General features: G+C 40.6%; 1 protein-coding gene across 1 annotated transcript in view; it reads left to right on the top strand.

The window, feature by feature from the left end:
- KDM3A (lysine demethylase 3A) overlaps positions 1-9,416 on the top strand; it is a 54,689-nt gene extending 45,273 nt beyond the window's left edge. Inside the window, exons 21-26 of the mRNA XM_035001116.1 lie at positions 330-460; positions 5,600-5,719; positions 5,799-5,938; positions 7,354-7,530; positions 7,614-7,748; positions 8,697-9,416. Of these exons, the coding sequence (XP_034857007.1) occupies positions 330-460; positions 5,600-5,719; positions 5,799-5,938; positions 7,354-7,530; positions 7,614-7,748; positions 8,697-8,777 (784 nt within the window). The 3' untranslated portion in view covers positions 8,778-9,416. The remainder of the gene's footprint in view (positions 1-329; positions 461-5,599; positions 5,720-5,798; positions 5,939-7,353; positions 7,531-7,613; positions 7,749-8,696) is intronic.
- Positions 9,417-15,744: the final 6,328 nt, after the last annotated feature.

Raw genomic sequence — 15,744 nt, 5'->3', positions numbered from 1 at the left:
TAGATAGCAAGACAGCTGAATTGGTAGATCCATTTTCCTAATTTGAGCTTGAACCTTGGAAAGGATCCTTAGAACTAATGAATAGTAGTACATTCCTGAGTGTCACTTCTTATCAGGAAGTTACTGACGTATTTCAGATCATTTTGATAAAGATGCATGCTGTGGGAGAGAAAGAAGATATCTTTGTTCATAACTACTATAATTCTACTCTTAAATATTGTTCAAGGAAAGCTTTCTCCATTTTTACAAGCACAGATATTTTTATTTGTTCCTTTTGGTAAGAAGGAACAAAACAGATCACACAATGATGGTTGGTTCTTTTGTCCTAGGTTTGATGATCTGATGGCCAATATTCCACTGCCTGAGTACACACGGAGAGATGGCAAACTAAATTTGGCCTCCAGGCTGCCAAACTACTTTGTGAGGCCAGATCTTGGTCCCAAGATGTATAATGCTTACGGTGAGGAAGAAATGGCTAACTTGAAAAAATTTTAATGGGAATAGAGCATGTCAGAATGTTTGGAAAATTGCTTTTGAGGGAGTTGGAGATGGAAGACCTCTATAGTCCTAACACTTCACACAGCAGTGGGCTTCAGTTTCGCATATTTCCTTTCATTCCTTTTCATGTGTAGGTGTATTTCCTTTTCATAGTTGCAGTTATAGGGCGTGTGTGATTTTTTATTTTTCTCTCTTCTACATCTTATGTTCTATCATAAAATCTTTGTGTTGTTTAATAGTTTTTAGTGTGATAATTTTTTAGTGGTTGTATCATTAAATTAATCTAATTTTGTTACTCATTATTTTTAAAATTTTTTATTATTTTTTTATTGTTGAAATTTCAGGTAGTTAACGTATAGTGAGTGCTATGTGTTTCGGGAATAGAATCCAGTGATTCGTCACTTACATATAACACCCGGCACTCATCATAACAAGTGCCCTCCTTAATACCTACAACCCATCTATCCCATCCGCCACCCACCTCTCTCCAACACCGTTTGTTTTTTCCTCTGTAGTTAAAAGTCTCATGATTTGTTTCCCTCTCTTTTTCTTCCCCTGCCATATGTTCAAGCATTTGTTTCTTAAATTCCACATATGAGATCATGTGGTATTTGTCTTTGTCTGACTTTGTTTCACCTAGCAAAACACCCTCTAGCTCCATCCATGTCATTGCAAATGGCAGGATTTCATTTTTTTGATGGCTGAATAATATTCCATTGTATATATATACCACATCTTCTTTTTTTTTTTTTTAAAGATTTTATTTATTTATTCGACAGAGAGAGACATAGCGAGAGAGGGAACACAAGCAGGGGGAGTGTGGGAGGGAGAAGCAGGCCCTTCACGGAGCAGGGAGCCCGATGTGGGGCTCGATCCCAGGACCCTGGGATCATGACCTGAGCCAAAGGCAGACGCTTAACGACTGAGCCATCCAGGCGCCCCACCACATCTTCTTTATCCATTCATCTGTTGATGGACATCTGGGCTCTTTCCATAGTTTGGCTATTGTGGACATTGCTGCTATAAAATTGGGGTGTATGTGCCCATACAAACATCACTATGTTTGTATCCTTTGGATACATACCCAGTAGTGCAATTGATGGGTCACAAGGCAACTCTGTTTTTCACTTTTTGAGATACCTCCATACTGTGTTCCAGAGTGGCTGCACCAGCCTGCATTCCCACTAACAGTGCAAGAGGGTTCCCCTTTCTCCGCATCCTCGCCAACACCTGTTGTTTCCTCTGTTGCCAACCTTAGTGATTCTGACAAGTGTGAGATCGTATCTCATCATGGTTTTGATTTGTTGTTACTCATTTTAAAGTCAGTCTGCTGGTTTTAACATCTGCCACACTTAAATACCCCCATGTTGGGGGTAGTAGTTTGTTACTTAAGTTAGTATCAGAAGCACTCTCTGAATTGGATTTTCATTGTTTAGACATGACTCAGTAAACTATCCAACACGGAGGATTGCACAGGATAGAGAATGATTTCCTCGGAATGATTTCCAGAGTTGTCTTTTATCATTATTGCTGTGACCTTGACCAATTTTCTGTTGGGTCTTTATTTAGATCTTGATTATAGTTGGCCATTTTGAAGGAATTGTTTACTGATTGATTGTTGAATGAAGTTTCAGTTGTTTGGATCATTTACTGACTGTTTTAGTCTTTTATACTATTTGGGCCCCATTTTTCCAGTCCTCTAGAATTACTTCTTTGATTTTATTCTGTCTCCCATAATTACTCTGACGCCCAGTCTCTCAGACCTGAGGGTGGCAGCCCTCCTGAAGAAAGGACAGAACCCTTTGGTATCTTTGCTGTGTTCTCCAGAGACTGTTGGGGGATGAGAGAAGCAAGGGCTTGCATCTCAGCCCCACAGTTTTTCTGTTATGGTGTCAGTCCGGGTATCCACCTGGAATGGGGTCAGGGAACATTTCGAGAAGGGAGTTTATATTGGGAAGCTCCCACAGCCTAGATGCCTGAGAGCATTCTGCCAGGGTAGGGTGAGAAATGGTCTGTGAGAGAGAGGACACAGCAGGCGAAGTCCCCCAGCCTATTCCCTTTACTTTTCAGGTCTCAGTTTAGAGAGCCCTGCACACGCTGTGGGGCTGCTGAGTTTCCTTCCCTCAAGCCCTTCAGAGCAGCTAGTTGGTTGGGGTCTCGGGATGTACGCTGCTCCCAGCGGAGATTTGCGATGAACCTATGTGAATGAAAGTTATGTTTCCACTAAAGTAAATGGTGTAGTGTTGCATAGTGCTTATCCATGCCTTGTAGGCCTCATGAAGCTCTATGGGGGAGAAGTGGTTACCTGAGAAGTTTCAGAATAAATTGCTTGGTTTAAATCGCTTGGTAGCATAGACACCAACAGATAGATGGCAGTGTTACTCTGTACAAGCTTTACCTCTGACAGAATTGTTCCCATCCGGAGTCAGCAGTTAGGGATTGAAAATGATGAAAATGTGTTCATTTTCAAACATCTTACACCTTATCATAAACAGTAAAGAGCAATCATTTTGAAAGGTTGGATGATTGATTGAGCTGGGACTCCTCAGGCAGAGTAGCGTGAAAAGGCTCTTTAGAGAGAGAGTCCGCATCTCTCCATCCCCCGTACCACCACCAGTTTTCCCCATGGGGGCCAGGACTTCAGGACAGTGGCAGGGACAGTGACCTGCTCAGGATGTATGAGGGGCAGTCAGTAGCAGGTCTGGGACTAGGACGTTGGGTCTCCTGATTTCCAGGCTGGTTCTACTGCTCTCCCTGCAACCCCAGTGCTGTCACCCAGCAGTCCCTGTTGTGTCAGCTCGTGTACTCTTCATAACTGTCCATGGTGTTATGTTCCAGGAATTTCTATATTCTGGGAATCCTTTCCCTGGGAGCTTTATGTTTTTATAATCTTGCTTCCGTTTAGGCTCAGGCTCTCTTCATTCAGAGACCGTTTTATCAGCTTGCAGTGGCCCGTAGCTGCCTGTGGATGAGTGTGGGGCTGATAGCTGGGGAGGTGTCGCTTCCTTCCTTGTTTGGCACAACTCTTTTCCTCCGTTTGGCACTGGCCAAGGAGCAGGCAGCCTGACAGAGCTCTGAGACCTGTTCGTCCTTCCCCCCTCTTCTCCCATCACATGTCTTCCTTCCTCCCGCAGGGTTGCCTGCTGTCCTGCAGTTTGTACGTTTGTAACGCCGCTGTATGTATTTGTATTCCCACAGAATATTCTTTCAGTTTTAACCTATGTTTGAGCTTTACATAAATAGAATCAGACTTTTGGATGATCATCCATGCTATCATTTATAACTGTCCATTTCATTCATTTTCTTTCTATTTTATTAATTGCTTTTTCTTCTTACATTTTAATTTTTTTATTTTTTATTACAGAAAGAGTTTCCAAATGCACTCAGAACTTGGAAGTCTAATACAGTGACTCCCCATGTACTTACCCCCCAGTTATAGCAGCTATCAATTTTTTGCCATGATTTCATTATTCCCTCCCGTTCTGTTTTTCCTTTACCATTTTAAAGCAAATCTTGGGGCGCCTGGGTGGCTCAGTTGGTTAAGCGGCTGTCTTCGGCTCAAGTCATGATCCCGGGGTTCTGGGATCGAGTCCCGCATCAGGCTCCTTGCTCAGCGGGGAGCCTGCTTCTCCCCTGCCTGCCGTTCCCCCTGCTTGTGCTTGCTGTCTCTTTCTCTCTCTGTGTCAAGTAAATAAGTAAAATAAAAACAACAACAACAAGGGCGCCTGGGTGGCTCAGTTGGTTAAGCGGCTGCCTTCGGCTCAGGTCATGATCCTGGAGTCCCTGGATCGAGTCCCGCATCGGGCTCCCTGCTCGGCAGGGAGCCTGCTTCTCCCTCTGACCCTCCCCCCTCTCATGTGCTCTCTGTCTCTCTCATTCTCTCTGTCTCAAATAAATAAAATCTTAATAAATAAATAAATAAATAAATAAATAAATAAAGCAAATCTCCTTTGATAATCCTTTAAAGCCTATCCTTTGATTTTGCCTAAATATTTAAATGTTCAGCCCTCTCCTAGGGCTGATAGTTCAGCTAAATGGAAAGAAAGGAAATCGCTACAGTACAGGGCTCTTAGGGCCACTGTCCCAGGGTGAAGTTACGGGGTGTCCTGTCCTGTGTCAAGCTGCTCCTCAGACTGCAAGGCTCTGGCAAGCCGGAGGGAAGTCCCTTGGCCTCCTCCAAACAAAACAGAGCTGTTTCAGGGGCTGGTGGGTTAGCAGACAGCCTCTGCCTGCCCCCTATGAGCCATGCTTCTCGCCCATTCAAGGGTCTTCACATCAGGGCGGGCCGTCCACAGTGAACACAGGGCTCGGTGAGCCTCAGCGTGACTGCCGAGAAGGCGAGTCTTTTTCTGGGGGTAAGAGATGAAAGTTTCAGACTATGAGCACCAACCAGGACTTCATGCTGTGGCTCACTACCCCCACTCCCCACTTTTCTTTCTTTCTTTCTTTTTTTTTTTTTTTTTTACAGTTGAAGGAACCAAGGAATGCGTTGGGCAGTGTTCTGTCTTGTTCTAAGTGTATAGCCATTTGAGGTCCCAGCTTTATGTGTATGTGAGGGGGCTTTCTGTTAGACTCCCCATCTTGAGTGGGTCCTGGGCCTTTTGTTTTGCCCCAGAGTACTCTAGGCTGTGACAACCAAAGCTTGAGAACTGGTCGAGCACATGTCCTTTTGGCAAATTCCAGCTCTAGGAGCCACTTTACCATTCCCGAGTCCTGCTTTCTTGTTTTTTGGCTTAGGAGTATTTCTTCTTCTCTCGCCAGCACATTGTTTCATTAAAAAAATTTTTTTCAATAATTTCATCCTGGACTTTTAGTTGCTCTTCACAGGAGGGTCTTTCAGGGACCTACTTTGCCTATCATCATAAATAAGTCCTAGTGGTAGGACTTGGTTTTTTATTTTTATAATTAAATATTTGATGAGATTATTTTCTATCAAAGTTGAAAGGTTAACATAACTTAATATTAAATATTGTTCTCTTACTTTTACATGATTATATAAGAGGCAGCTTTTAAATCTTGTGACCAGGTATCTCACAGGGAGTGGGAGAGACAGTGGCAGCCTTCGTCATCTCCGTAAATTTAAGGTGTTTTCTGTTGACAGGATTAATTACTCCAGAAGACAGGAAATACGGAACCACAAATCTTCACTTAGACGTATCTGATGCAGCTAATGTCATGGTATATGTGGGAATTCCCAAAGGACAGTGTGACCAAGAAGAAGGTAGGGTGCTAAGTGTAGAAGTGAGGCTTACTCTCTGAGTTGGAGACTGGGGTCTGATATTTGCTTTCTCTTGCTCTAGAAGTCCTTAAAACCATCCAAGATGGAGATTCTGATGAACTCACAATAAAGCGATTTATTGAAGGAAAAGAGAAGCCAGGAGCCCTCTGGCACATATATGCTGCAAAGGACACAGAGAAAATACGAGAATTCCTTAAAAAGGTGTGCTTTCTATCCTATGGCTTGTGAAGAGAGGCGTGGAGAATAGCACTGTTAGAAATTACTCCATGTTGAGAACTGACTGGCTACTGGGCAATAATCATAACCTCAGAAGTTTAATCTTTGCATATCAGATTGACTAGGCTGAAGCTGTTCGCTGAGGAACAAAGATTTCAAATGATCAGGCTCACACCTCTGAAAAGAGGAGGCCTTGTGTTATGACTGTGTTTTACAATATAGTGCATTTGGAGATTTTTGTGCTCTCCCTTCAGGTTCGAACCATTCCTCTGATTGTTTAGCATCTATTTGTTTTTATTGCCTTAAAAATCTAAGTACCTCAGAAGTTCATGTGTAATTCCTTGGCCCTTGATACCTGTGTTCTGAGTGAGTTACTTAGGTCCCTGTGGGTTTTGTCCACCCTCATTTAGTAGTAGGTCAGGAAAGCCTCAGGCATTACTTGTGGCCCTTAGCTTGCAAAGGGCCATTGGAAAGGGATACAGGGGCTTTTTTTTTTTTTTGAAGATTTTATTTATTTATTTGACAGAGAGAGACACAGCGAGAGAGGGAACACAGGCAGGGGGAGTGGGAGAGGGAGAAGCAGGCTTCCTGCTGAGCAGGGAGCCTGACGCGGGGTCGATCCCAGGACCCTGGGATCATGACCTGAGCCGGAGGCAGACACTGAACGACTGAGCCACCCAGGCGCCCCAGGATACAGGGGCTTTTACGATTCCAAGTTTCCAGTGGTTGTCAGGTTGTTCAGCAAGGGCTTTGTGTGGAAGTTCTAGGCAGCTGGAAAGATGGGTGCATCCAGTATCTGTGGCTGATACTCTTCAGTTCATAAGGATTAGATGTGAACACCCCTAGCCTGTTTCCTGGTGCCAAGTAGGTCCTTAAACAGCATTGGTTTGAATCAAGCTGTTTCTGACTTAGGATCATTTGACTCTTCCAAAACCTGCTGGTCTCCATACTGCTGCCAAATACTGTGTCTAGAATAAACCGATTTAATTTATAGCTGTCTTTGGGACTGCTCTGTAACTCGGGTTGTTAAATGAATATAGATTTTTAATAACGGCAGTACAACAGTCTGTTTCTAAGGAACTCGAGCCTACTTACATTCAAAAGTCTAGACCAAAATATTGTCCAAACATAGTATATCTAGAAAAATATGCAGACTGCCAGTCAGAGATTATTGGAAATGACAGAAGGAAAACCACATTTTCTTTCAGTTTTCTCTTGGTTCTTTCAGTTAATGTCTTTGAGTATCACCTGTCTCTTTCTGCCAGGGGGGTACCTGTTAAGGAAGGCCTGACATCTACTGACTGTCCACACTATTCGGGGGCCTGGGGGTGGGGTTGGGGAATGCCCTCATTGTGCCTCAATGTGTTGCTCAGTTTCATAATATTTCAAATGTGTTCTAGGTATCAGAAGAGCAAGGTCAAGAAAACCCAGCAGACCATGATCCCATTCATGATCAGAGCTGGTATTTAGACCGATCACTAAGAAAGCGTCTTCATCAAGAGTATGGAGTTCAAGGCTGGGCTATTGTACAGTTTCTTGGGGATGTGGTATTTATTCCAGCAGGAGCTCCACATCAGGCAAGAAACATTATTTTATTCTTTATTCTCTTTACACTGAGAACTTTTGCATATGTGTTACTGATATAACTTGTGTTTTCTAGGTTCATAACTTATATAGCTGTATTAAAGTGGCTGAAGATTTTGTTTCTCCAGAGCATGTTAAACACTGTTTCTGGCTTACTCAGGAATTCCGTTATCTGTCACAGACTCATACCAATCATGAAGATAAATTACAGGTAAAAATAGCACTGATTCTTGGCATTCTCTCTCTCTGGCTTCATGGCCCATTACTGACCTAAAGAGAGTCAGTGAACTTGGCCATGTCACAGTTGGTACAGTGAGTTGATAAACGGGCTTCATGTGTAGTTTCACTGTCTACTTAGGCCAAGGAGGAATGAACATAGAGGAAGTCTCACTTTGGTTTGTTATTGTTTATACTCTAAAGGACTATGCCCCAAGAGAAAGACTTTAGTACTGAAAATGAATAGATCTTTGAGGGGCCTGGGTGGTGCAGTCGGTCGAGTGTCCGACTCTTGGTTTCAGTTCAGGTCATGATCTCAGGGTCATGAGATTGAGCCCGATCTACACTGAGTGCAGAATTGGCCTGGGAATCCCTCTCTCCCTCTCCCTCTACCTATCCCGCTTATGCTTGAGTGCACATGGTCTCTCTCAAATCTTTAAAAAAGAAAGAAAGAAAGAGAATAAATAGATCTGACTTCTGATCCTGGCTCAACTGCCAGACATTGGTCTTGAACAAAGACTTTTAGTGCTGTGTTCTCATCCTTGAGTAGAGCAGCACAGAATCTCTGGGATCCAAAGAAGATCTCGGCGAGTGGGTTTAAAGATGCTTTCAGTAGTGAATTATGTAACAGTTTCATGTTTGGAAAACTAGGGGAACATAAAAGTTTTGAAAAATTGTACCTTGGGGCTTGCCTCTCCCTGTACTCACCAGGCTCAGGTTTATGGGACATCAAAACCTGTGGAAGGGGGAAAAGGAGGCATGGGTTTAAAGTGTGTATGACATACTAGCCTAAAGGAGTCTAGGTGCCTTTTAAGTACCGACATTTTGAATACCAAGTTTTAACTGAGAGAATGGTAGTAAAACTGGCAGGGGAAATGTTTGGTCTTAGTGACAGATTTTAGATATAGTGGTAAACTGACCATAATTTCTCCCGTTCTTTTAGGTGAAGAATGTTATCTACCATGCAGTGAAAGATGCAGTTGCTATGCTGAAAGCCAGTGAATCCAGTTTTGGCAAACCCTAGGGGTCCCAGAGACTCCTTAACCCCTGTACATTGGAAGTGAATTCCTGGCAGCTGATCAAACTCTTCAGGCAGGATTCCTGTGGACTTTGAGATTCATGTTACCTCAGCTTCTTTTTTAAACTGTACCCAACTGGTAAGGGTACTCTGTCTAATGTATATTTCTAGTGTTTACACACACTAAATGTGTATATGTAGGAACTATTTACAGAACATGCATCCTTAAACTGTGACTTTTCACCTAGTGCAGAACTTCTACCATACTCTGTAAAAACAAAACCTCTTATCTGCTCTGGAACAATACCTGCAGTTACTCCCCAGCTGTGGGGTTGGACAGCTTAGTCAGAATGGGTTTATAACTATTAGGAATCACTGCGCAGTTTATTTGGTTGTATTTTGTTTTGTGTGTGTCGGCGTACCCTCTCCCTCAGCCTGTAGGGCTCAGGTGAGCGACGGAGGAAGTGACAGCTAATGATGCAGTTCCTGCTGTGTTGCATTAGGACTGGCATTATATAGCAGAAATCAACTACTGTACAATTCTTGGGTTTAACCATCTTTATTTAGTTCAATGGAGTTTTAATTTAAATGAAGCTTTGCTAATTTTAAGTGTTAAGCATTTTGCATTAAAGTATTCATATAATATTTTGACTCCACTTATTGGCATTGTTATCCTCCGGTTGTAGGTTCAACAGACTTTTCTCAAATGTTACAAGTGTAAGAGGTTGCTGCAGGAGCTCATCTTAAAAGCAAAGAAATTAGATGCTGTAGTGATTTGTGGTTATTATAATGCTAACATGGAAATAAGTTTCTTCCCAGCCAAGTGGAAACCTTGTCACACCTCTACAAAGAAACATCACCAATTAGCTAAATTCAGAGTGGAAGTTAACAACAACAACAACAAAAAACAAATAGTGACTGGTTAAATGGTTCTTCTAAAAAGGTATTTCAGAGCGATCAAAACACATTGTTTTCTGGCCTTTCATAAAGTAAGTTTACAAAGGAAAAGGAAATTACTAGAAGTTTTAGAATAGTAGTATCTAAAATAGTCCTTTCTGATGGAAGAAATTCATCAAGAAGCCACCTTTCTGTATCTCCCTGATTCTCTTAGACAGCTATCGTTATACTAAATAAAAGGAATAAAGTTGAAATCAAGTAGTAGAGACAAGGCCTAGAGCCTGGGTTTTTTCCTATGTGCTCAGGTAGGAGGTCAAAGATCCCTGCCTAATGCCAGCCCCCTCTTCAAGCCAAAACCTGTAAAACATAAATTTCCTGGAAAAAATAAGTAGACATATCTGCCCATATCAGTGGGAAACATCTTCCCTGGGAATTTATCAGAAGCTCCTTTATACAGGTTTGGCTCTCAAATTGGCACTCCTACTTAGAAATCTCCCTCAGCTGAAATAGGAAGACTTGGATCCTCTGTAGAGGAAATCAGCTTCAAGCCAGGCCTCAAGGGAGTGACAGTTCCAAGACTGTTATTCACAATCAAATAGATTGTAAAAACAAATATGAAAACTGAAAGCCACCATGAACAAGAGTCAGCCAGGACCTTCAGATTGCCATGTTAAACCTGCAGAGGTTTACAGACTGAAATGATCCTGTATTATTTTATATTCTGAAATGTTTTCTCTGTTAAAAGAAATGAGAGTATAGGAATATGAAGAATGTGATTTCCAGAAATGACAAGATACAGAAGAAATGAGACATGTTTAAAATTAGAAACTTAGCAGATGAGTTAAACAACAAAAAAAGCTCTTCTATGAACTGCGAGATTGGTAAAAATACAGAATACAGCATTGAACAACAGGATTCTATAAAGAGGTGTTAACTGATAAGCAGAATGCCAAAAAATACAGATTTGGTAATCAGGGGCTGAAAAGAGGGATGGGGGGTGGGGGATGCTGTCCAGAGACAGAGTTTCCTGGTACTCGTGAAGTCATCAGATTGAAGAAGCCCATCTAAATCAAGCAAAGTAAATAAAAAATCCACATATAATAATAAATTAAAAGAAAGGCAGGCAGAGTGGGGAAAACATGATCCTCAAAGAAGTGACAGACTAACAGGTGACTTCTCCACGTCAACAGTGCAGGTCAGAAGAAAGTAAACGCTTTTCTCACTGTGCTCAAGACCAGAGCCTGAAACAGCAACACAGACACAGCCAAATTCTTTCCCTGTTCTTTATGGAAACTGTCAGACAAAAACCAGAGTTTATTTTCAGGCCCTTACTGAAGGAAATTTTAAGGATATCCTTAGGAAAGAAAACCCACAGCATGCCAGAAAAAATGGAGGACAAGGGAAATTACAAACTCCTGGATACATTTAAGCAATAATGGCATTAAACGATATTTTTAGAAGTCAGGATAATTTTTCTTAAAAAGTTAAACAGAATTATGATCCAGCAACTCCACACCTAGGTTTACTCAAAAGGATTGAAAGCAAGGATTCAGATACCTACATGCATGTTCATAGCAGCATTACTCACAAGACCCAGCCCAAGAGTTCATCACAGATGAAGGGATAAACAAGATGTGGCATATACATACAATGGAGCATTTTTCGGTCTTAGAAACAAAGGAAATTCTGGCATGTGCTACAACATGGATGAATAAGACCCAAGAGGATAAATACATGATTCCACTTATATGAGAAATAATCATATAATCTTAGACAAATTTCATAGAGACAAAGTAGAATGGTGTCGCCAGGGCTGGAAGGAAGGGGTAATGGGAATTCCTGTTTAATGGGTACAGAGTGTATCTGTCTGGGATGAAGTTCTGGAGATGGATGGTGGTGATGGTTGCACACATTGTAAATGTACTTAATACCACTGAATTGTACACTTAAAAATGGTTAAAATGCTCAATTTTTTATTATGTATATTTTACCAAAATAAAAATCAACTCCCAAGTAGGGAAAACCTTTGGAGTTGAATGAGAAAATGACATTTTTGTTTTTTAAAAACTGATTAGAAAGTCAGGAAAGAAGGAACAAATGGGACTTTTCTGAATATTCCAAATACAAGATAAAGATGGCTCGACTGTAATAAAAGACTTGACTGTTTGCTGCTTATGAAAGATACGGTTTGACTGTAGGTTAAAAGTACAGAAAAAATTATACCATGTGAACACTAGTCATATGAAAGTAAGTAGGGCTATATTGATTCCAATTTTAAGATTTTAAGATGAAGAGTATTACCAGAGAGAAAGTGTTTTTTGTTTGGTTTTTAGAAAAAAAAATTTTTTTCTTTTAGAAATTTTTTTAATTTGCTTATAGTTGACACAACGTTACATCAGTTTCAGGTGTACAACATGATGATCGGACAACTCTATACATTATATGTGCTCACCACAAGTGTAGCTGTATCTGTCACCATACAGTGCTATTACAGTATCATTGACTACATTCCCTATGTTATCCCTTTTATTCCTGTGACTTAATCATTCTACAGCTTGGAAGCCTGTTCTCTCCCCCTCCCCTTCACCCATCTTGCCCATCCCCCACTTCCCTCTCCTCTGATGATCATCAGTTTATTCTCTGTATTTATAGGTCTGGTTCTTTTTGTTTTATTCATTTGTTTTTTAGATTCCACATATGCGTGAAGTCGTAAGGTATTTGTCCTGAGAGAAAAAGTTTCAGCAATCATAAAAGGGTCAACTCAGTGGGAAGATATTGGGTACACACCTAATAGCAGAGCTTCAAAATAAAATGAAGCAAAATTTGACAGAATTAAAGGGGAAAAGAGTTGGTGATTCTCCCTCTTTCTGTAGTTGCTAGAATCAGATATAAAACCAGTGTAAGTACAAAATAATTGAACCTATCAACCAAATCAACATTTATTAGAACACTAAAGCCAGTGCTATAAATAACACATTTCTTTCACGTGCATGTTGATTCTTCACCCAGGAAGACCATACACTGTAAATAGATTTCAAAGGACTATGTAAATTGAAATTGTATAGAGTATGTTCTTAATGTGGTGATAATGGAATTTAACTAAAAATCAGTAAAAAGATTTACTTTTTTAATCAGCAAAATTCCCAAATGCTGAGAAAATAGGCAGCTTACTTCTAAGTAACCCATTGATCAAAGAAGAAATCAGAATAGAGATTAAATATTTGTAACTGAATAATAAAAATACAACACTTAAAAAATAGTGGGATTCAGTCACAGCAGTGCTTAGGGAGGAATGTATAGTTTTCAGTGTATATATTAGAAAAAGAAGGCTTAAATTACACATAAGTAATATAGAATATTTTGGAGATTTTTGCATCTTTGTTAATGGAAGGGTATTGGTCTAACATTTTGAAATGTCCTTGTAATGTCAGGTTATGATATCAAAGTGTTGTGATCATCTAAAACAAGTTGGGAAATGTTTTTATCTACTCTCTGAAAAAATATATGTAGTTGGCCCTTGAACAACAACAGCCTTTGAACTGCACATGCCCACTTACACATGGGTTTATTTCAATAATTATATTGGAAAATTTTTTGGAGATTTGCAACAATTTTAAAAACTCAGATAAACCTTGTAGACTAGAAGTATAAAAAAAATTAAAAAGGTCTGTCATAAATGCATAAAATATATGTAGGTACTAGTCTATTTTTTCATTTATTACCATAAAATATACACAAATCTATTATGAAAAGTTAAAACTGAGGCACATAAACACAGACTGTACATGCTGCCATTCCCAGTCAAGAGTAAACATAAAGATGCAGTCTGAAACTAACTGCACAAAATTAGTTGTAGGTATTGTACTACTTTAATAATTTTGTAACTGCCTCCTCTTGCTGTTGAGGTGAGCTCACCTAAAACACCACGTGACACTGGTCTCTGCATGAGCAGTTCATGTCTTCAGTAAACTGTCTATTACAAAGTGCTCTCGGAGTTGTCACGTATTTTTGTGTTTAGCGCAATACCATAAACTAACACCAGGGGACCCATATGAAGTGCCACTAATGATGTTGGAGGTGCTCCCAAGAAGCAAAGTCATGACATTACAAGGAAAAGTTGAATTGCTTGCTATGTACTGTAGACTGAGATCTGCAGATGCCCACCATTTCAGGATAAACGACTCAAGCTTAGGGACTGTTGTTAGAAAGAAAAGGAAAGGAAATTCATGAAGTCATGGTTGTGCTACACCAGCTTGTGCAAAACATTTTTTGTGAAATACCTTTTTAGCTTATTGAAAATAAGCATTTATGTGGGTGCAGGATTGCTATAAGAAAGGCATACCTATAGACTAATACCATTTGATGACAAAAGGAAGCAAAAGGAAGGCAAAGGATTTAAAGCTGGAGACTTTAGTGCCAGCAAAGGATGGTTTTAGTTTTAGAAGGGTTTGGCCTTAAAAATTCTAGAGGGGAGGGGGGTGGGGGATGAGTTAACCTAGTGATGGGTATTAAGGAGGGCACGTTCTGCATGGAGCACTGGGTGTTACACGCAAACAATGAATCATGGAACACTACATCAAAAACTAATGATGTATGGTGATTAACAACATAATAAAATTTAAAAAATACATATCAAGATAAAAGCAGTTTCTACTGACCAAGAGGCAGTAGAGGAGTTCCCAGGAGTCATTGAGAAGATCATTGAGAGAGGATATCTGCCTGAGCAGGGTTTTAGTGTAGACCAATGGCACTATTCTGGGGGAAAAGTCACAAAGGACATTTATTAGGAAGAGAAGGACCAGGATTTAAGGCAGGAAGGGATAGATAGGCTAACTCCACTGTTATGTGGAAATGTGGTTGGATTTCTGATCAGGACTGCCCTTACCTTTAAAGCTCCTAACATCCAAGCATTGAAGGGAAAAGATAAATACCAACTGCCAGTCTTTTGGTTGTACAGAAGGTCTGGACAAATGAGAACCCTTTTTCTGGATTGGTTAATTCATACTTTGCCCCTGAAGTCAGGAAGTACCTTGCCATCAAGGGACTGGGTTTTCAAGTTCTTTTGATACTGGGCAATGCCCCTGGCCTCTCAGAACTCTGCAAGTTTAACGCTGAAGGCACTGAAGTGTCTACTTGCCCCCAAACCCAACGTCTCTAATTCAGCCTGTAGATCAGGGAGGTATAGACATTTATGGCTTATTACACATGGCACTCTATGGAAAGGATTGTCAATGCTATGGAAGAGAACCCTGATCGAACATCATAAAGTCTGGAAGGATTACACCATTGAAGATACCATTGTTGTTACCGAAAAAGCTGTGAAAGCCCTCAAGCCTGAAATAATGACTTCTTGCTGGAGTAAACTGTTCAGATGTTGTACATGACTTAATGGGATTTATGACAGCCAATCAAGGAAATTATAAAAGAGATTGTGAATATGGCAAACATGGTAGGGGTTGAAGGGTGTCAAGATAAGGGTGTTGGAGAAATTCAAGAGCTAATAGACCCTGCATCAGAGAAATTATTGAAGACTTGATAGGAATTAACAGTGCCAGACATTGAGGAAAAAGATGCAGACAAAGCAATGCCAGAAAACAAATTGACATCAGACAATTTGCCGGAAGGGTTCTGATTATTCAAGACTAATTTTGCCGCCTTCTGTGACATGGACCCTTTGATGATACATGCACTGGAAATGAGGCAAATGAGGGAAGAAGGATTGGTACCAAAGAGAAACATTTAGAGAAATGAAATAAGTTAGACACTGTGATGTATACCCATAAAGTCACTCTGAGTGTGCCTGCCTCCCCTGCCTCCCCTTCCCCCTCATCCCCCTCTGCTCCCCCGAGACAGCAACAGCATCTCCTCTTCCTCCTCCTCAGACGACTCAGCATAAAGATGAAGACATTTATGATGATCCACTTCACTTCGTCAATAGTAAGTAATCATGCCACACAGTTAATAAGCTTATCTGTTGTGTCTGTGTCTGTATTCGAGAATATAATAACCTCATGGCAAGAATGGTATTAGGCGTTCTTGAGTCATCATCATCAAATACGCATTGCGTAGAACGTTA

Source organism: Mirounga leonina, unplaced genomic scaffold (assembly GCF_011800145.1).
Source record: "Mirounga leonina isolate KUSES-001 unplaced genomic scaffold, KU_Mleo_1.0 Mir_125, whole genome shotgun sequence".
In the NCBI taxonomy this organism is placed as follows: Eukaryota; Metazoa; Chordata; class Mammalia; order Carnivora; family Phocidae; genus Mirounga; species Mirounga leonina.
This window is presented reverse-complemented; position numbering and strand designations above follow the sequence as displayed.